This window comes from Microcaecilia unicolor, chromosome 1 (assembly GCF_901765095.1).
Source record: "Microcaecilia unicolor chromosome 1, aMicUni1.1, whole genome shotgun sequence".
Classification (NCBI taxonomy): Eukaryota; Metazoa; Chordata; class Amphibia; order Gymnophiona; family Siphonopidae; genus Microcaecilia; species Microcaecilia unicolor.
In genome coordinates, this window is record NC_044031.1 from 264,914,192 (window position 1) to 264,935,843 (window position 21,652).

The 21,652-nt window shown below is 42.3% G+C and overlaps 1 protein-coding gene across 1 annotated transcript in view; it reads left to right on the plus strand.

Annotated features, from left to right (window-relative positions):
• The window catches only part of ANO10 (anoctamin 10), a 299,674-nt gene that overhangs the window by 82,101 nt on the left and 195,921 nt on the right, over positions 1–21,652 (plus strand). Inside the window, exons 6-9 of the mRNA XM_030206114.1 lie at positions 3,017–3,586; positions 5,384–5,439; positions 9,568–9,642; positions 19,827–20,009. Of these exons, the coding sequence (XP_030061974.1) occupies positions 3,017–3,586; positions 5,384–5,439; positions 9,568–9,642; positions 19,827–20,009 (884 nt within the window). The remainder of the gene's footprint in view (positions 1–3,016; positions 3,587–5,383; positions 5,440–9,567; positions 9,643–19,826; positions 20,010–21,652) is intronic.

Consider the following 21,652-nt stretch of genomic DNA (forward strand, 5'->3'; position numbering starts at 1 on the left):
TCCTGAGACTTATTGCTGCCTGGGCATAAATAAGAGTGAAGAGGAATGGTGTGAATGATTTTGCTTTCTTGCTGCTTATAGAGTTCCTTTCTTTTTTTATTTTCATGCTGTTATCTGCCTTGACCTATTGTAGATTTGGCGGTATATCAAGGTCGAATGAATGAAAAACAAAACAATTTCAGTTTTGGATACAGTAAATTAAACTAGGAATGCAACAAAAGTCATTTTCTCCTGCAACACCCTACCCTAGGTACGAGGATCAGTACCTGTACATTATCTGCATAAAAATAAAAATGAAAACTCATCCTTCCCACAATCAAACACACCGGCGAAAGAGATTAAGGAGCCCTTTTACTAAAATGCTGTGTGTCCTATTTTATACCTATGAGACACGTGGCACATGCTAATGTCTCTTAGTGTGTGCTAAGCTTTAGTAAAAATACCCCTAAATAAATAAGGTACACTTAGTACCAACCACAGGGGACATTCACAATAATTAGTCACAAATATAAAATGCCACTACCACTTGACTAATACAATATTTCTTTATATTTAAATATACTACAACCACATCATTGTGTGCATTTAATTTTACAATCTTTATTATGAAAACCTCACTTATCTAACAGTAAAACACTCTCTACCCCACACTCTAACAGTAGTCTCTCCCTATTATACATTTCCCAAATCGCTCATCCCCAATACCATTCAACCAAACCAGCTGTAGCTCATCTCACAGTGTTCCCGATTTCCAACGTGATAACCCATTTCAACACTCACTATCTTTCTGTTCTGTTCTCCTAAATTGGAGATATCACGTATTTTTTTTAAAAATGTTACATTTGTACCCCGCGCTTTCCCACTCATGGCAGGCTCAATGCGGCTTACATATTGTATACAGGTACTTATTTGTACCTGGAGCAATGGAGGATTAAGTGACTTGGCCAGAGTCACAAGGAGCTGCCTGTGCCTGAAGTGAGAATTGAACTCAGTTCCTCAGTTCCCCAGGACCAAAGTCCACCACCCTAACCACTAGGCCACTCCTCCACTGCACGTATTAATAAGCAGAACACTTCCTTCAGCTTGCTTTCAAGTACTTGTAAGTTTCTGAGAAGAACTCATTAGTCCAAAGAAAAATGAAAAACTGTGGAATGCTTGGCATCTATTCCATCCACTACTACTACTACTACTACTACTACTACTACTATTTACCATGTATTACATATCTTCCGGTCCCATAATCGTTTTTTTTGGTCCCAACACAGGCCGTGTTTCTTTTTATCACTTCATCAGGAGACCTTATACAATACATAATACACAACATTACAATCTTATCTCAACTTTCACAATAAATCTAATACAAAAAAATTGATTCTCATACCATATCTGACCTCTAGATTCTGTTAGGCATACCATGTGGAGCTCCCCAGCCTCCAATGCTTCTGCCGCACTTCCTGATTGTGCATGATTGGGTGACTGACTACCTAGTTTATTTATTTTTTATTGTACATTTATACCCCATGTTTTCCCCACAGTTTTGCAGGCTCAAAGTGGCTTACAATGCACTGATAGACTATCGCCAGATCAGAGATGGTACATTACAAGTGAATTGGTTAGAATAGAAGGAATAGGGAAAGGATAAGAGAGTCCAAAGTGGTCCATAGATATATGTTGGCAGGAAGGACTTCAGGCCATATGTGAAATCCTTGGAGGTGGCTGAACCTCGACTGGCTAGAAGAGATGTAAATTGACCAGACACATCAAGATGACCTTGCATGATGGTAATGGAGTTGAAATCCGCTCCTAACCGTCCACTCCTGCTCCCCTGGCTCACATCACCCCTCCCCCCCCCCCCCCCCCCCCCCCCCGCTCCCCCGGCTCACATCAGGGGTTACCATATATTTGGTGGAGGGCAGAAAATCCCCAGAAGCTCGTGCCTCATCGGTCAACCTGGAACAAAATGGCATCTCTCACTCCTGGTGGTAGGCTCATGGTACTACAGCTTAACCTTTATCTCCTGCTCCCCACTAGACACCAGGGAACCCCTGGTAAGATCCAGGGGTTTGGGCATTTCATTGGGGCTGTCGCAAGGATATGTCCAGGCTGCAGGAGAGATTGTGTTGAGCCTATTGGGAGAGTTTGGGAGTTTCTTTTTTTTTTTTTTTTTGCAGCAGCCCCTTAGAGCATTGCTGATAGTGTGGATTCAACCTCTCTGTAAGCAATATGCTTGAGATGTGGTAAATGTCTGCCTTATGGTGGTTACTGTATGGGCAGCTTCTGGATATGCCCCTGCCAGTTATTGCACATTAAATTTTGCAACTAATGCATGGTAACTGCAAAACTTTACTCCACTTTAGTAGACAGGCTCACTACAGACTCAAAGGTGTGTGGTATATATGTGGTGCATCCTTAGTAAGGAATATGATTTCTCTTTAAAGAAAACTTTAATTGATGTGGTTAATAGCACGCGCACTCTGTGGGTCAACTTATGAACCCCAGCTTCAGCCCTTCCTAGTCACTTTTAAACCTATCTGTAGAGGAGGGGCTCTCAACCCAATCCTCGGGACACACCTAGTCAGGATTTTCACAGTGAATATGCATGAGAGAGATTTGCAGAGAATGAAGGTAGTGCATGCAAATCTATCACCTGCATATTCGTTGAGGGTATCCTGAAAATCTGACTAGCTAGGTGTGTCCCGAGGACGGGGTTGAGAACCCCTGCTGTAGAGCATACTGGGACTGGCTGCCTGGCATCACAGCGTGCTGCTGTGCAAAAGACCCTAATCTGTTTTTTTTTCCAGTGGTACATTGAGCGTTCACATGCATCACAAGGAGGGATATTTGTTCTGTGAAGGATGATGTTTTTCCATTATTTGACTATGAAAGGATTTTACTTTAGCTCTGAACACTGTTGTTAGGATAATAGGAGGATGTAGAATGGAAAAAAATGATCAAAGACGAAAAAAAAAAATGAAGCTTATTCTGACATCCTTCCATTTTCTCTTTTATGCCCCAGATGACATCCGTTGCTATTTTGGCGAAACCATTGCCCTGTATTTTGCTTTCTTGGAGTACTTCACATTTGCCTTGATTCCCATGGCGATCATCGGGATTCCTTACTATCTCTTTGCCTGGGAGGATTACGACAAGTATGTGGTATTTGCCTCATTCAACCTGTTGTGGTCGACAGCTATTCTGGAGGTGTGGAAGCGCGTCTGTGCTGGGATGGCATACAGATGGGGAACCCTGATGATGAAGAGGGAGTTTGAAGAGCCTCGACCTGCATTCCATGGTGTGTTGGGGACTAACCCAGTGACTGGGAGGGAGGAGCCTGTCTACTCCAGCCTGAAGAGACAGTTGCGCATCTACCTGGTCTCTGTGCCCTTCGTGTGCCTTTGTCTTTATCTCTCCCTCTACGTCATGATGATCTATTTTGACTTGGAGCTCTGGGCTGTGGATTTCCACGAGAAGCACCAGTCAGAGCTGAGCAACCTCATGTTGTTTGTGCCCAGCATCATCTATGCGATTGTGATTGAGATCATGAACCGCCTGTACCGGTACGCAGCTGAGTTTCTGACCTCCTGGGGTAAGACTAGCTTTGTGGTCTGTTTGTTTGTTCTTTTAGCACTACCCCCTAATTCTGTAACCTTAGTACTTAAGTACCATTTGTACCCTAGCAGGACTTTGGAATTGTGGAGTGGAAGTCGGAAGGCATTTTGGGTGGAGTCAGAGTTGATAAAAATGTACCGACTCTGATTCCAGCTTCAAAATAAAACTTATAACATTATAATATATGGTAAAGTTATCATGTTATACTCCATCCTGGATCTAAAGTACTGGTAAATATAAGTTATATGTACAAGTACTTTAGTTTCAGGACAAATATGTGTATATATCTAGAGCAAAAAATGTAAAGCCTAATATCAGTAGGCGTCTGAATTGGACAGTAGAAAAATAGAGGAGTTGGAGTCGAAGGTTTGGAGAAGCGACTCCACAGTCCTGGATTCTAGATTACTAACACTTATATGCGTGATTTGTAACACTCGTATGCATAAGCGCTAGGTGCGTGCTCAGCAGTGTCCTATAATATGAGCATGCAAATTGCATAAAGCATAAATGCAAGGGGGCAGAACATGGGCATGTCAAACAATTATGCATGTAGGTTATAAAATCCTTGCATTTATGCGCTAAATTTAGGTGCTCACATATACGCCTGGTATTGACGTGACATAAGTTGTGTCTAAACGTTAGCGCCAAAATGCCATCTTACACTTGTATTCTAGAACGCAGTCTAGGCACCAGATGTGTTAGAATTCATGCTCTGAGTACTGCATTTTGGCACCTAAATTTTGGTACACTTTATAGAATGGACCCTGAACACCTTTGTGCAGCACACATTAAGGACATGCCATCTCTTTATGCACAGGCTTACACGCATGTATGCTACCACACAGCTTTATATTAGTCTTTTTTTTCTACAGGTGAAACAGGGTTCCCATGTGATGGCTATTTTATAAAGGCATGTATAAAATAGGTGCATTTTTGGACTCTCCTGTTATAAAATTACCCCTCCCCCCAAGTTGAAATATTTATGCAAAGACAGTGATAGTTAGCCTTTACCCCTTAGTGAGCTTTAATGAAAGGAGAAAGGAGATGGGACGATATACCGCCCCTCTGTGGATACAATCAACGCGGTTTACATATACAGGTACTTATTTTTTGTACATGGGCCGATGGGGGGTTAAGTGACTTGCCCAGAGTCACAAGGAGTTGCAGTGGGGAATTGAATTCAGTTCCCCAGGATCAAAGGTCTGCTGCAGTGACCACTAGGCAGCTACTCCACTCCTGTTCTGTAATCTGCTCCTGTCATTGTGGCCTGCATTCTAGTAACTATATAAGAGCTGAAGGCAATGTTGCAAGAGTGAAAGAACTAAAGGCAATGCCACAGAAATGAAATTGGGTGGACCAAGTGGACTTTATGGTGTTTATATGAAGGCGTCCGATGGGTCTGGATTTCAGGGTAGCCGAGCTACGCGAAAAGGTGACTTGTTTTCACATTTTTGTCAAATATTCATTGTGGATATCATTGTGGAGGAGTGGCCTAGTGGTTAGGATGGTGGACTTTGGTCCTGGGGAACTGGGTTCGATTCCCACTGCAGGCACAGGCAGCTCCTTGTGACTCTGGGCAAGTCACTTAACCCTCCATTGCCCCAGGTGCAAATAAGTACCTGTACATAATATGTAAGCCGCATTGAACCTGCTATGAAGTGAGAAAGTGCGGGGTACAAATGTAACAAAAAAAAAAAAAACCAGCCTATTTGCAGCTTTCACTAAAACCCTTATCCAATTTGTTTCTGATGTAATGCTCTCTTTGCTGTTGTAGAAAACCACAGGCTGGAGTCTTCATATCAGAATCACCTAATTCTGAAGGTGCTGGTGGTAAGTTATTTTCTGTATTTACTTTATTTTTTGTAAAGGAATAGTTTGGTGTATGGATCAGGCATTTCAGTATGAAGACATTAGTTTCAAATAGGTTCTGTGTAGATGAGTGGTTCACACCACAGTATATTGGGAATGGTGAATTGCGATTCTCAAGTGCTGCAAACAGGTCCAGTTTGCAGGAAAGCCAGATTAATAACACAAATTATCTTGGTTCTTCAATTGAACGTATACAAATGTTTCATGATTATTCGTTGAAGAAGTGCAGAAAATCAGACTTGATGGTAGTACTTAAGGATCAAAGTTTGCCACTTATTGCTACTTAGGTTTTCATGCTATCCATGATGAGAAATATTTGAATATGTAACTTCTAAGAGCCAGGTTGATTATGCATATCGCATTCATATTAATTATGATTGGCTTGAAACTCAGATGGGCTGGGTAGATTGTTCAACCCACAATTCAGGAAGTGTAGAATTAACTCAATACAACAACATGTAATTTTCTACACTACGATAAAGTATTAAGAGGAAGGCATGGATGCATTACATGAAACCTTTACATGCAAGTAAATGGAGAAAAAACACCTCAGTAATACCGGCACCGCCTCCCTCCAAAGGAAACGCCTTATATTAAGAAAGCGTGCCTCTTTAATCATGGGTCAAAAAAACTCCATATAAATGTTTTCATAAATATTGTCCATCCATCCTCTAAAATACTTCATAAATGGAGCCACAAAAATCAAATATTGTAACTAAATGTTACTTATCTTGGATGTCCAAAGTTTAACAAGTGATAGTCCTAGCAGATAATTCCGCCGCTTAAATTTTCAAACTTGCATTCTGCTATCTTCACAGATTGTTCCCAGTCTTGTTCTGATAACCTACAGTGAATGTACATGAGGTAAATTTGCATACTTTGCATATTCATTGTAGGTATCCTGAAAATATTGCTGTACTGCTGCCACTATCTAAACAACTTGAAGATACAGGGGAGTGGGCAAGGGAGAGATGGTGCTGCTGAAAGGAGTGGAGGGGGAAGGAGGGAGAGAGAGAGAGGGAACAATGTTGGACCGGGGAGGGAGCGGTGGGAAAGAGAGAGAGGGAGAGATGTTTCTTGAGATCCTTCTGGCAAAATATTTCTCTGAGATGCTTAAACTCCCTACTTCTGAGGAGGTTGGTATCTCTAGAATATACTGTCTTACTGGTAATGTGAACAGTGAAATAGAGGGAGGGTTTGATATTTTGCAGAAACTGGATAGTATAAAGTTCTTCGTTTCTGGAAAGTTCTCAAGATAAAATTACTTAGCGGGCCAGCCTCTTGGGTTTCATTTATGTCTGAGCAAGATAAAGAGTTTGAATTTTAAGTCTTAGTTCAAACATAGAGTTGTTTTGTGGGCAGAATTGGTGTGGTAGTCATGTTAATCCACTTCTAAAGGTAATAAATAGAAATAAAACAGAACTAAAAAAAGATGATAAAACTTAATAATACTTTTTTTGACTAACTTTCAAAGGCAATACCACCTTCTTTTGGTCAGAAATTAACATTCCAATGACAGTCTCACAGGGAAAGGTAAGGGTGAGGGCGAGAGACAGGGAGAGATGGATGGGTGATCAGAGGGTGACAATCCAGTATAATTTTGTGGTTTATAATGTGAGAGGAAACCCAGATCTTTTTTAAGCCATGTCTGGTGGGTGTCAAAATATTTCATCATTTAATTTCAAAGGTCTTACATAAGTACATAAGTATTGCCATACTGGGACAGACCGAAGGTCCATTAAGCCCAGCATCCTTTTTCCAACAGTGACCAATCCAGGTTACAAGTACCTGGCAAGATCCCAAAACAGAAATATTTTCTCTGATTCGTTTTACTACTTAGCATATTCATTGTGTGCCCCCTAGTCCTAGTATTTTGGGAAAGAGTAAACAAGCATTTCACGTTTACCTGTTCCATTCCACTCATTATTTTATAGACTCTCTATCATATCTCCCCTCAGGATGACTACCCTATGAGGAAAGGCTAAAGTGCCTAGGGCTCTTCAGCATGGAGAAAAGATGGCTATCCCCTTTATTGTTTTTGTCGCCCTTCTCTCTACCTTTTCTAATTCCACTATTTCTTTTTTGAGATGCGATGACCTGAATTGCACACACTATTTGAGGTGCGGTTGCACCATTGAGCGTTACACAGGCATTATAATGGCCTCATTTTTGTTTTCCATTCCTTTCCAAATAACACCTAACATTCTATTTGCTTTCTTAGCGGCCACCACACACTGAGCAGAGGGTTTCAACGTATCATCAACAACGACGCCCAGATCCCTTTCCTGGTCGTCGACTCCTAATGTGGAACCTTGCATTTCGTAGCTATAGTTCGAGTACCTCTTTCCCACATGCATCACTTTGCACTTATATTAAATGTCATCTGCCATTTGGATGCTTAGTCTCCCAGTCTCATAAGGTCCTCTTGTAATTTTTCACAATCCTCTAGTGATTTAACAACTTTGAATAACTTTGTGTCATCAGCAAATTTAATTACCTCACTAGTCACTTCCATCTCTAAATCATTTATAAATATGTTAAAAAGCAGCGGTCCTAGCACAGACCCCCTGGGGAACCCCCACTAACTACCCTTCTCCATTGAGAATACTGACCATTTAACCCTACTCTCTGTTTTCTATCTTTTAACCAGTTTTTGATCCACAGTAGAACACTACCTCCTATCTCATGACATTCCTGAATTGTTTTAAAATTTCCTTTTAGTATTCTCACCAAAATGTAATTGGTACAGTGCTCTGGTCTTGCAAAGTGCTCTCCCACAGAGTGTCACTCTGGTAGCTTTGTGGTGTTTAATGTGATGCCTGTGTAAGATGTGTAAGCTGTTACTATCTTGTCACCTGTGTCCAGCCTCACTCCCTCTTACTGAGTTATAGTGGCAGATAAAGACCTGTAGGGTCTATGCAGTCTGCCCAAAAAGTGGCAGAATAATTTTTAAAAAGTCCACTCTTTACTTATGACTTAAATTAGTAGCCAGGGTAAAATAAATATTTAAAATCTTTTCAAAGTCCTTCGCTCGGATGTTGATATAGTCAGGTGATGTTGTTGTTTATGATCACTGTGAAAGTAGTCAACAGTGCATGCTTTCTCATGGGCCCACTCACAAAATGGGAGTGAAGATAAAGGCCCCTCTCCTCACACGAGGTCATATTCAGTAGCAGAATGAATAATAGTGTTGATCCTCAATTTGTGTCTTTGGTTAGTGGGACTGTAATGAATGAGAGAAAATGTGCAATGGGATTTTCGGTAGTATATGTGGCCCCTTGTGGCAGGAGTGGAGGGAATATTTTTTTTGTTTCAGCTATAGGTTAAGTGGGAGGGAGAGAGTTGAGTTTTACATTTTTTGTTAAGGAGTGGAGGAGTGGCCTAGTGGTTAGGGTGGTGGACTTTGGTCCTGGGGAACTGAGGAACTGAGTTCGATTCCCGGCACAGGCAGCTCCTTGTGACTCTGGGCAAGTCACTTAACCCTCCATTGCCTGCCGCATTAAGCCTGCCATGAGTGGGAAAGCGCGGGGTACAAATGTAACAAAAATAAAAATAAATTTGTGATATGCATCAGGAAAAAACAAGGTCTTTCATGATCTTTTATTTATTTATTTATGTGTAGCATTTATATCCCACATTTTCCCACCCACGGGCAGGCTCATTGTGGCTTACATCAGTGTAAAAAGGCTTACATCAATCTAGTAACAAACAATCATTTACATTAAGGGTGAAGTAGTTGGAGAGTAAGGACAGAGAGGAAGAAAAGGGAAAAGGTGCAGAAGAGTTCAATACGTCCGTATAACAGTAACAGTTCAGGAGTCACTAATGCAATGCGAGACTTTAGCATAAGCTTTTCTAAATAAGGTGGTCTTCAGTGACATTCTGAAAGTTGGTTGATCGTAAGTAGTTTTTACTGATTTGGGTAAACCATTCCACAATCGAGCGCTGATATTGTTGTGGCCTAGTGGAGCAAAACTAAGTAAAGATTAAATCTCAGTCTTTCTTTGCTGATTCAACGTAGTATAAATGTAAATGTCACGAACAGCATTTTAAAATCCATTTCTTAACAAAGCTATTTACTTTTTGCAGTTCAACTTCCTAAATTGCTTTGCATCCTTATTCTACATTGCCTTTGTCCTGCACGATATGAAACTTCTGCGTCAGGTGAGTTTTTGAAACAGCTCCTCTTATAGCAGCACTTACAAGAAGTAACAGCAAACAAACTTTGTTCTTTCAATTTAATGGTATAAAATGTGAATTTAAATATTTATTACCTGAACTATCCAAACATTGTAGGCAGGGTACAACATCAAAACATACAAAATAAAATAAACAGTACTAATTAAACAAATCTATAGATTATTTAAAATGTAAGGTCTGTTATCCTGTGTTGCCTAAAAATGACAAGTGTTGATGATGACCTTGACTGATTCTAGCTTCAAGTCCAAAAAGGACACATCATGTTGTAAATGCTTGAGTAAATAGTCTTCAATTGTTTCGTGAACTGTGATAGCACTGGGATAGTCCGTAAATCAAGAGGTAATGTGCTCCACAAACTGGCTCCTTCAACATATAGTATCGCGGTGTACGTCCAATCTAAAACGTTTGAAGGATGGTATATCAAGTAAGAGTTTGTCCGGGGAGCATAAGCTGTTGTGATGTGCCCACATCTAGACACACCTGAAACCAAACCAGCCTAAATAAAGAGAATTGCAGTAATCCAAAATGGGTGAATCCATTACTTGTAACACTATACGAAAATTTGCAGCAGTTACAAGATCTTTTAGTCTCATGAGCAATTTAAGACAGAAAAAAGTTTTCTTGATTTATGCTTTACTTAGAGACTATGGGGTAAATTCAAGAAATGGCACTGAAATTTAGGCGCAGGAATAATGCGCACTGAACGTGAATTCTATAATAGTAGTTCCGCGCAGAGCTGCTGTTATAGAACATTAGCGTAACTCTGCTTCTATGTGCCTAAATTGGGCACAAGCATTTAGGGTGTAAACGCTTGTGCCTAACTGTCAGCAGTTAGGTCATAAATGACGGTATTCTAGAACCTGTGCACCTAAGTTCCTGACATGCCCATGCCCCTCCCATATTCACACACCCCAGTGAAGTTAGGTGCCTTGGAATTTGAGCTTGCAACTTACAGAGTAGCAACTAAGGGCAGTTACACGCATAAGTGCTCATTGGTAGCAGTTAGCTCCAGTTAAGGCTATTTATAGCCAATAATTGCCTGTTAACTCCAATTAAGTTTATTTATTTATTGGGATTTATTAACTCTGGGATTTATTAACTCTGGGATTTATTAACTGCCTGGGATTTATTAACTCTGTGGGAGATTCACGCACAACTGACCTTATTCTATAAACTGCATGTGCGACTTTGTGGGCTAAACAGAAAGTTGAGCGTCTCACTTTATAGAATTAGGGGTGAAGGTTTTTAGAACTGAAATATTGTGATATCCTCAGAATATGCTATACTTGTCCTGCTTTAAAATATGAAATAGAAAACTTAAAAGTGAAACTAGAAAAATGTGTAAATAATGTGTTTTAGTGAATTATAGCACTTGTAAGAATTTCTGGATTGAGAATTTTGGAATTGCTGTGCTCTGTTTATGAGCAAGAGTATACTGGAGGTGGGGAGTGAGATTCACTACTTTGCTTTTATATCTCAACCCTGTGATAGGGAGCACTAATGAATGAATGAACTTCAGTGACCTCTTACCTCCTCCGCCCTAGGGTTACCATTTTGTGTCACGCCCCCTTCAGGTCCTCATTCCGCCCCTATTCCCCGCCCCCCCGTCACATAGTCCCCTCCCCCCGTCACATTCCCCCCCCTCACTTACTGTCTAGCCCTGGTGGTCTAGTAGCGTCTTCTCTTCGGGGCAGGAAAGAGCCCCCTCTTTCCTGCCCGGAGCGCTGCCTGCCCTTGCCTGCTGCATCCTCCTCAGTCTGGCTGGGGATTCAAAATGGCCACCGAGAGTTGAAGCGGCCTCGCGAGAGTTCAACTCTTGGTGGCCATTTTGAATCCCCAGCCAGACTGAGAAGGATGATAGACAGGGGAGGCAGCGCTCCGGGCAGGAAAGAGGGGGCTCTTTCCTGCCCCGAAGACGTCACTAGACCACCAGGGTACATGGTAAGGAAGGAGAGGGGACGGGAGACCAGACCCATGGCGCCGATCGCCCGCCCACACGCCCACCGCATGCACGCGCCTGCCCGCACCTGCGCCCACGTTTGTCCAGAAATCCGGACAAACGTGGGCGCGGGCAAAATCCGCCGGACGCCCCCGGACATGCCCTCAAAAAGAGGACATGTCCGGGGAAATCCGGACGAATGGTAACCCTACTCCGCCCACCCTTCCCACCAAGACAGATGACTTGGTAATGACATCAGCCACTACTGAGCAAGAGGACATGAAGAGAGATTGGAATGCTTTCTTGTACCAGGGATTTGTAGGGGCTAGTAGTGCTGTGGCAGCAGTGCCCACATACCCAGAAGGGAATTATGGGTATTCAGCAGCCATTCCTGTTGTACTGTGGGAGGCCTTATTTGTGATCTTATCACACTTAAACTGAGCCCTAGGTGTCAGTTCCAAGTGATTACTCTATGAATCGTGTGGAGAAAGAAAGGTTCCTCAAGTACCAAGAAATGCTGTCCGAGACCAAGAAAATGTGATAGAAAGATACAGAAATATTTTCCATTGTTTTGGGTGCCACAAGCTTGATAAGTTGCCTTATGAACTCCAGAAGGAAGCCCTCTTGGGTGCAATGCAGGTTCTATGGTGAGCGATAGCAGTAAATTTGAGAGACTGAGAGTAGAGCCCGACTGAATCCAGGATCTTTGGTTTCTGCCAAAATCGAATCTACAACTGAAATTGGCTGCTCGGCTTTGGGAGAAACCAAAACTGTAAATGAAACTGCTTCCCCCATTCCATCCTCCCGACCATAAAAGCCCCCTCCCGTTGGCGCTCCTCCCCTTAGATCGCTCTCTCTTGCTCCCTCCCCTCCTTCCTGCCTGACCCTGGTCCTACCTTAGTGAAACCTTGGTGGTCTAGTGCCCTCCAGGGCTGCCAAGACTGCCATGGGCGGTCCCATCAGCCATTTTCCAATTGGAACTAGCATGGACAGAGGACTCGCTGCAGCCTCCTGAGACTGCCATAGGAAATCTTGGCAGCAATTTGAATTGGAGCAGCACACAGGGCAGGAACGAGTGGGGTCCGTTCCTGCCCCCAAGAAGGCCACTAGAGCACCAGTGCCACTATGAGAGAGCAGTGGCACCAGGCAGGAACGAGTAAGGTTCATTCCTACCTCCGAAGAGATCACTAGACCATCAGGGCTTCAGTAAATTTGGTTTGGGGAGTGCCTCAAGTGGTTGGGTGGGAAGTAGGGCATGGGGGGGGGGGGGAGGGAGGAAGAGGTTTGGTGTCAGCCAAAAATACACAGGCATCTTCGGCCGAACCAGTATTTCAGGTCAGTTTCAGTGCAAATTCTGAAACCAAAATTCGGTTACCCTCTAACTAAGATCATACTCCATGTACTCTGGCTTAGGAGTGAGGTTCATTATTGTCACAGTATTCACTAAACTAACCCATTTGGATAAATTTCCCCTGAGTAAGTCCAAATGGTCATCAAGCTTAGTATCTTGCCATTCTTTGAACCTAGCATATTGAAAATTTTGGTTTTATAAATGGCATTTTGGCCTAGCCCAGTTGCTTGAAGCAGCACAATGAATGGCACCCTAGGAGACTTGGATCTGAGCCTTCTGCATGATAGAGCCAGTGGGGGTCGAGTGTGTTTGAGGTGACTCACTTGATCGCCTGGTGGGAGGAAAAGTGGCTTCCTCTATTGGAGCAACCCTCTGTGGCAGAAACGTGACACTGAAGAGTTGAGCTGAACAGGGAAAGATCACTCAGGACAGTCATCATGGGGGAGAGGTGGAGTAAAAGAAAAAGTGCCAACAAAAAGATATTTGGTTCTTCCCTGTATATACATTCCAGGGTAAACTTATAAGGAGGCGCCTAGAAAATAGGAACCTACTTAGGTGCTATTTCATGAAGGAAAGCTGGTGCATACTTCTATTATAAAAGTGTACGTAGCCTAACCTGCATCTAAACTACAGGTGTGGGTGTTTACATTGTCCCTAGAGCTGGTGTATTTGCCCACACCTAGCTTCCAAAGGAATGTGTGTAAATTACAAGATTTTTATAGCCTATGCACGTAATTGTGCACTCTGCCCAAAATCCGCCCATGTGCACATCAACTTCTACATGCATACCTATAAAATCGTTCTCAGAGGGAAAAAGACCATTTATGTGCATACAGGACCGCATATATGTGTAACTAGCTACAGTACCACCAACTATGCATGTTCTTGGTACTGAAAATAAGGTACCTCCTTATAAAATAAGCCTCTCTGTGTGCTAACCTGTGTTTTATAGAACACACATTACCAGCTTATATGGTCAGCAGATATCCTCCTCTATGGCAGATCCCAGAATGTTTGAATTTAAATTTGGCTTACACCTTTCCAGTAGATTTAAGATGCAGAAGGAAATCTAAGGTATTCTGTATTGGGGGCTGCTATTTGTTGACCACATACTAAACCTTGACCTCTCAGAGAGCCAGTATTTTAGTTTACCTAGCTCTCCTTTCACAGCCTGTCACTGCCTCCCATCTCTGTCCCTGTTCTCTGTTTCCCAACGTACTTGTCTTTTTGTACAACCTTTGTTTTCTGGCTTGTGTGTCCTTCATTTTGTTGTCTTTCTAATGGTAGCCTATCCTGCTCCCACTGTTTACTTCCTTAAAACCAATCTTAAAATTTGTCTTCTCTTTTCCTTGCCTTAAGGCTATCATCTGTTTCTAATCTTCGATGTTGAGTCACATTCATATACTCTATTTTCAGTCCCAGTTTTAATTGTTAATATAATTATTTGATTGAGTGGTATTAAGAATGTGATAGTATGAAAAAGACACCCCCCCCAAAGGGCTCCTAAGCATAATATGGAGGCTCTTAGTTAATCAGCATATTGGTCAGATCATGAGAGTTTCTCTGGAAAATTTGAAAATATGAATACTTCTTTTTCTCCTCTCTCGTCATTCTCTTTGTCTTTATCTCTGTCATCACCTTTCCACCTCTTATTTTCTTTCTTCTACTTGCCCCTCTTTTCTTCTTCTCCTCCTCTTTGCTTTTTCTCTCTCTCTCTCTTTCTCTCATGACATTGCTATTCTCTCTCCTGGTCCTGAACAGATTGCTGCTGTTTCTCTCCCAGGCCCTAATCAGTCACTACTGCCATTTCCCTCCCCAGCTCTGCTCGGGCTACCACCCCCACCACCTCTCTGCTGCCCCATATAGGCCCTGGTGCCTCTTCCTTGTCGCAGTTTCAATTATAAAGTGAGGTAGAATTTTTGAAACACTTTTTCAAACAAAAACATTGCCTTATTGTTGGGCCTGATATGCTAATTTTCCTCCCTCTCTGGCCACTATGTCCTAAGTTTCTCCCTTGGCCTCACATATTCGTTTGTTCTTGCCCCTGTGACACACATCTCCCTGCCTGCATCCCATACTGTAGGACCCCTCTGCACTTTCTCCTCTCTTGACTGCTTTTCCTCCAGATTTTCTCTCTCGCTCTCTTACGGGTCAAGCTGTGTTATGGATTACTACTGTCCAAACTTTCGTAACTGATAATATTTCTGTTTGTACTTCCACTAGCAATGCTCGTCGGAGGGCTTTGTATTGTGGGGATTTTCACCGACTTAAAAGGCAACTCCGTAAAGCAGAATGCATCTGGTGGAGGATAAAATTTCAGGATGACCTCCAGCATTATTGGCTGATTCTTCATTCTCACTGTTCTCAGCTTAGGTCTGCGAGATGGGACTACTACTCCCTGATTTCTAAGGCCCCTGACTGCCTGAAATAGTTGTTCGACATTGTGTTTGGACTTTCTGCCATTTCTCCTTTTTCTTACCCTGCCTCTCTTGATGCTCCAGCATTTGCAGGCTGCTTTGCTGATAAAATCAAGTCACTCCATTTGTTGTTACCTCCCTCTCCCTTCCCCATCCTTTCCCTTCATCTCCCTCCCCTGTTCCCCCTTCTCCTTCCAGTCCCAGTCCCAGTCCCACAGTTGTGCCATCACTTTCACATGTTTGGTCAAAGTTCACTCTCCCCTCACTGGCTGTATATCAAAAGTTGGTTGCCTTCTCCCACAAGATAACCTGTCAACTAGATCATGTCTGTTCTTCTTGGCTTACTCTCCTTGCCATGGCCTCTTACCACTTTCCTTGGCACTGGTCACAGAGCCTTTCAACTGGTGTGTTTCTGAATGTTTGGAAGTCTGCTGCTGTTAAACCCATCCTGAAGAAGCCCACTCTGGACCCTGGTATTCTTGAAAACTACAGACCCATCTCAAATCTCCCAATCCTGCTAAAATAATGGAGAGTGTGGCTCTCGCTCAACTAACTCAGCATGTAAAAGCCTTAAATTCTTTCCATCCTTTTCAGTCAGGCTTATGCCCCAGCCATTCTATAGAAACTATCATTACTTCACTGCTAAATTATTTGCATTCAGCCCTTGACCAGGTCAGCTCGTCTCTCCTGATCTCTTTGGACTTGTCTGCAACTTTTGATCTTTTGAGTCACTCCTTCTGTCTAAACGCTCCACTATTGGTATCTCTGGGATGATCCTCAAATGGTTCTTTTCCTTTCTCAGCGATCGTTCATTCTCTGTCTCACTCCCATCCTCACAATCAGCACTCTGTCCTCTTATCTATGGAGTTCCCCAAGGTTCAGTGCTCTCTCCTATCCTTTTCAATATTTTCCTGAGTCCCTTGGCTTCCTAATCCACTCCTTTTGTGTCGGATCATATTTCTTTGCTGATGATATCCTCCTAGTCTTCACTCAGGATCCCGACAATCCTCATTTCTTAGCTCTCCATACCTGCCTGTAGACAATTGGCTTGTCTTTCACCGTGTGGTCCTGAACCTCTCTAAGACACTTGCTTTATGGGTGACAGGTCATTCTTCCTTTCCCTCCTTGGTGCTGTCAATTAGAAACTGACCTGTGACACTAGTTGACTCTGAGATACTTAGGAGTGATTTTTGACCCACAACTATTTTTTGGTCGGTACATCTGCAAAGTAGTTCAGTCTTGTTTTCACTATCTCCGCCTCATCCGTTCCCTCTGCAGTTACCCTGATGATGAATCTCGTGCCACTCTAATGTGTTCTCTTGTCACTTCCCATTTGAATTATTGTAACATTGTTTTAACTGGTGTCCCTAATACCCTTCAACTCAACGTTCTTTTGCTCCCGAATTCCCTTCCTTCAGATCTTCGAACTGAGCAGTCATACCCTAAATTTAAGGTATTCTTGAAAGCCCACCTGTGATCCCTAGCATTCCACTGCCCTTGAGGGGTGGATTGTTTTCTAGCTTGAAATGTATAGTTCCTTTCCTTTTCTCATTTTTATTGTAAACTGCTTTGATGTTATGTGAAAGGCAGTATATCAAATTCTCAATAAACTAAACTAAGGGCAATAGAATTAATTTTGCAGCAGTGCCAGGCAGGGATATAGCATATCTTCACCAGTCTGGGCTTTTGAACAAAAAGCCTTTATCCCAATACTGTCTGATTTTAGTTATGCAGAAATTTGCAAGAAATGTCTCTGTGGAAGTAGGAGGTGCAGGTTAGAATGGTTCCTGTGTATTCCTGCTCAAAAGCAGTAGTCACAGATTTTACTGGCGCCCTATTTTAAAGCAGCAACACCAGCAAGCAAAAAAGACATCTGGAGAAGTATATTTGAGGTTCCGAAAACTCATGTGTATAACATATGTGTATTAAAAATAAATAGTTCTAGGCCCAGAGGAAGTGATGTAATTGCCCTGAATGGCTACCTAAACCCTGAGCTCCTCTTGTGCTCTAACTGTTTGTTGGTCAGTCTCTGCAAGCATAAATGATCACTGGACCGTGTATGAATGGCGCAGAGACGTAAAGCACGCGTACACTGCCGATTACCACCCGGTTAGTGCCAAGCGGTAGAAAATAAAAAATAGTTTTGGACGCGCATATTGAACATGCGTAAAAAATGGAATTACCGCCTGGGGCTCGCGGTAGTTCCAAATTGATGTGCATTGGACATGCATAGGCGCCTTTGCACCTTAGTAAAAGAGCCCCTTTGTTTTTTCCTTATGTAGACAATTGGTTGGTTAAGGTCTCTTCTCCTGAAGAGGCCAACTAATCTTTTCAAACAGCAGTTCGCTTGAAGAGTCACTTGGTTTCATCATAACTATCCAAAATCAATCTTAACAGCTGTCGCAACAACTCCAATTTACTGGAGTTCTAATAGATACCCGGGAAAAATAGCTTTTCTCTCAAAGATACCTATCCACCTTCCTGGGGCATCGATACTACTACTACTTATCATTTCTATAGCGCTACTAGACGTACGCAGCGCTGTACACTTAAAATGAAGAGACAGTCCCTGCTCGACAGAGCTTACAATCTAATTAGGACAGACAAACAGGACAAACAAGAGATAAAGGAATATTAAAGTGAGGATGATAAAATAAGGGTTCTGAACAAGTGAGCAAGGGTTAGGAGTTAAAAGCAGCATCAAAAAGGTGGGCTTTTAGCTTAGATTTGAAGACTATCAGAGATGGAGCTTGACGTACCGGCTCAGGAAGTCTATTCCAGGCATATGGTGCAGCAAGATAAAAGGAACGGAGTATGGAGTTAGCAGTGGAGGAGAAGAGTGCAGATAAGAGAGATTTAGAGAGATAATTTATAAGCTCTGTATTAGATTGAGGGGATTCAAAGGGGTGGTGTCTGTACGTTATTTTTATCGGTGTGGTGGATGACATCTCCCGCTTGTGTGTTCGATTTATATTACTATCTACAAATAATCCCTGTGACAAATGATTTTTCTTTTTTGTTTATTCATTAAAGATGTATTAGAAAAATTGTAAAATAGTTCAGTGGTTGAAAAGAGTCATGAAGGTCACCCTCTGCCTTCTGGTTTATTTTGTTCACTCCTAAGGAGGAGTTGATATTTTAAAGTTTCTAAAGCTCCTCGTATCTCATTGTCCATGCCCATATAACTCGGATGCTGTTACTGAGGTATGTAAGTGACCAATACAGCACAAACTGTGCACCTGGGAGATGATGATTTTGATAAACAGTAGGTGTGATTCCTTTTCTAATCCAGAATTTGTTATAAAAGAACAAATGAAATGTATTATTTTAATAAAAATGTACTTTAAAGCAGTAGAATCAAGAAGCATTGAAGTAGATAGTCCGAACAGTCTGCTTGGATGGCTGCTGTTACTTGGTTGAATGTAGGCATTGGGTAGGTGAAAGACGCTTAAGGGCAAGTCTATAACTAGGTGCCCACATCTACATGCCTCTTGAGTGCATGAATGTACAGAATACGTGCACTTTAACAGGTAAGCATATGCTTATCTGCATAAGTGTCAGCAGGCAACTAAGCGCTATAATGTGGAAATACAAGGGGGGCATTCAAAAGGAACATGGGAGGGGTATGGGCAGGGCTGTCGCTCCACTGCTAAATCCTGGGATAAGCAGCGTAAAATCTGTTTTACTGTTCTAGGATTTTGCCAGGTACTTGTGACCTGATTGGCCACTGTTGGAAACAGGATACTGGTCTTGATGAACTGACGAACTGACCCAGTATGGCAACGCTTATGTTCTTATGCATATGCATAATTTACAGAATACTGTCCATTGTGCACTTTCCTGTTACATTTATGCGACTGTAGTTGCACCCGATCTATTGCTGGTTTAACCGCAGTGGCATTCCTGTAGGTGTATTGATGCTGGGTTATGACAGTATTCTATAATGGAATCCAGGCACCTAGATGCCATTCTAGAATAGACTTTCACCCTGAGATATCGGAGCACCTAAAATGAGGCACCCGCTTATAGAATGGCCCCCCTCGTGCCTTATTACACGTATACGGAATTGTGACAGTGCTGCCTGGTGTGATGTGGCAGTTTATTATTTACAAGTGGCTGTGTTATCTAAACATTGTATGACTTCCAGAATGCAGTGCTGCCCGAGTTACTTTGTAAAAGTAATATATTACACTTACTATTTACTTGTTTAATAAAAGTAATGTTACTGTGACTATATAAAGTAATGTGACATTATATTACTCGTTAGTTGAAAAAGTAATGATTACAGTTATTTCATTATATTTGCCCAAAAGTAATCATTACAATTACTTGTTATTTTTATAAGTAATATATTACCGTTAATATCTTACTTGGTAATATTATTATCTTGCTTAATATGCAGTTAACGAAATATGTAATGTATAACTCTTTTTCTTTTAAGAGCTTGGCTACTCTTCTGATAACTTCTCAGATCCTTAATCAGTTTGTGGAAGCTTTACTACCCTTCTGGCTTCAAAAGAGACACAATAAGAAGCTGAAACGTACAATGAAATGTCTCAAGGTGGATGGGGAGCTTTCACTTGTGGAGCAAGTCAGGCTGGAGAAGGAAATGGGGACTTACCTGGTGAGTATTACACTGAAGCTTTCTGTACTGAGGCCTGTGGAACGATCAGCTCTTCTGCACGAAGAAGAATTCTTATGTGCTCTAAGTTACAGTGTAGCCCTTGCAGTGGCGTCGCGAGGGCGGGGCGGGTCGCCGCTGCGCAACCCCTCCCCCCCGAGAACATACCTGTAAGGCGGTGAGGGGCGGGCTGGAGAGTCAATCCACCGAGTGCACGCCGCTGGGGGGTGTCGGCGCCTCACTGGTTCCCTGCTCTCTCTGCCCAGGAACAGGAAGTAACCTGTTCCGGGGCAGAGAGAACAAGGAACCAGTGAGGCGCCGACACCCCCCAGTGGCGTGCACCCGGGGCGGACCGCCCCACCGCCCCCCCTTCCTATGCCACTGAGCCCTTGTAATAAAAAGGGAACAACTTCGGGAGTATTTTTCCCTTTCATTGACTCTGTTATAGAAGAAAACATATTTTAATTAGTACTTGTCAGATGACTGGCAGTCCTGCTGTCTTTCTTTCCTTCTTTGACCGTGCTCCAGACCACCAGTCCAGAGCTGCTTCAGAAGCTCCTGTTTGGTCAGCTAGGGCATGACAAAAGGGAAGAGATAGTTGGTTAATTTAAGAAGAGCTGAGTTTCTTTACTTTTTTTTTTTCTTTTTCAAATATCAGCATAAACACACCAGCTGCCTTCCCATTCGTGCAAGTATAGAATTTTACTGTGAATAAGAGGCAGAGCTACTTTAATAGAAGGATGTAGGATGTCAGAAGCAGGCAAAAGTGATTTTTAAGGGATTGTCTGACCAGTCTCTGCTGATGGGACACTGGCCTTCTTGTGGTACTGATGGTCAAATGTGCTCACCTTGCAGTGACTTGTGATCAAGCTTTTTCGATTGCTTCAAACTGTAGAATTCTGTTCCGGTGGATGTTAAGACTGATCTGGATTTTTTTTTTTGGTTTGGTTGGGGGGAATCAAGACCTTTTCGTTGATGTTTGCCTTTGGTTAAAGATTGAGGTACTGTAGGTAATACAGGAGTAGTGTACGAAGTAATGCACTTTCTTTCCTTCCTAATAACCAATCCATGTACTCAGATCACCATCTAGCAAGAAGACAGCTCAGGAGAAAGACTTGATTAGACTCTGTAAGTTTTGTTGTAGTGAAATATTTTTTTATTTTTGTTACATTTGTACCCCGCGCTTTCCCACTCATGGCAGGCTCAATGTGGCTTACATGGGGCAATGGAGGGTTAAGTGACTTGGCCAGAGTCACAAGGAGCTGCCTGTGCCTGAAATGGGAATCGAACTCAGTTCCTCAGTTCTCCAGGACCAAAGTCCATCACCCTAACCACTAGGCCACTCCTCCACTGTTATGTCAGTGTCTACAATGAAGAACGCAAATTTTAAGTTTCAAGCAAAACAATTACTTTGTTTCTAGAACAATTTCTCTATATGAATCTGAAAAAATCACGAGTTCCCCTTCACAGGATAGCAAACCTACACTCTTTAACTACCCCTTGAGAGTGCAATAAAGCAGAGTCTTGTGTATTCCTAGTGCAGCATCTTGAGGCACAGACAAGACACACCAGTCCATTAGAATGTAGGCAGGAGAAAAAGATTTGTTTTACTTTTTTTGTTTTGTTTTATTTTTAATTACATTTTT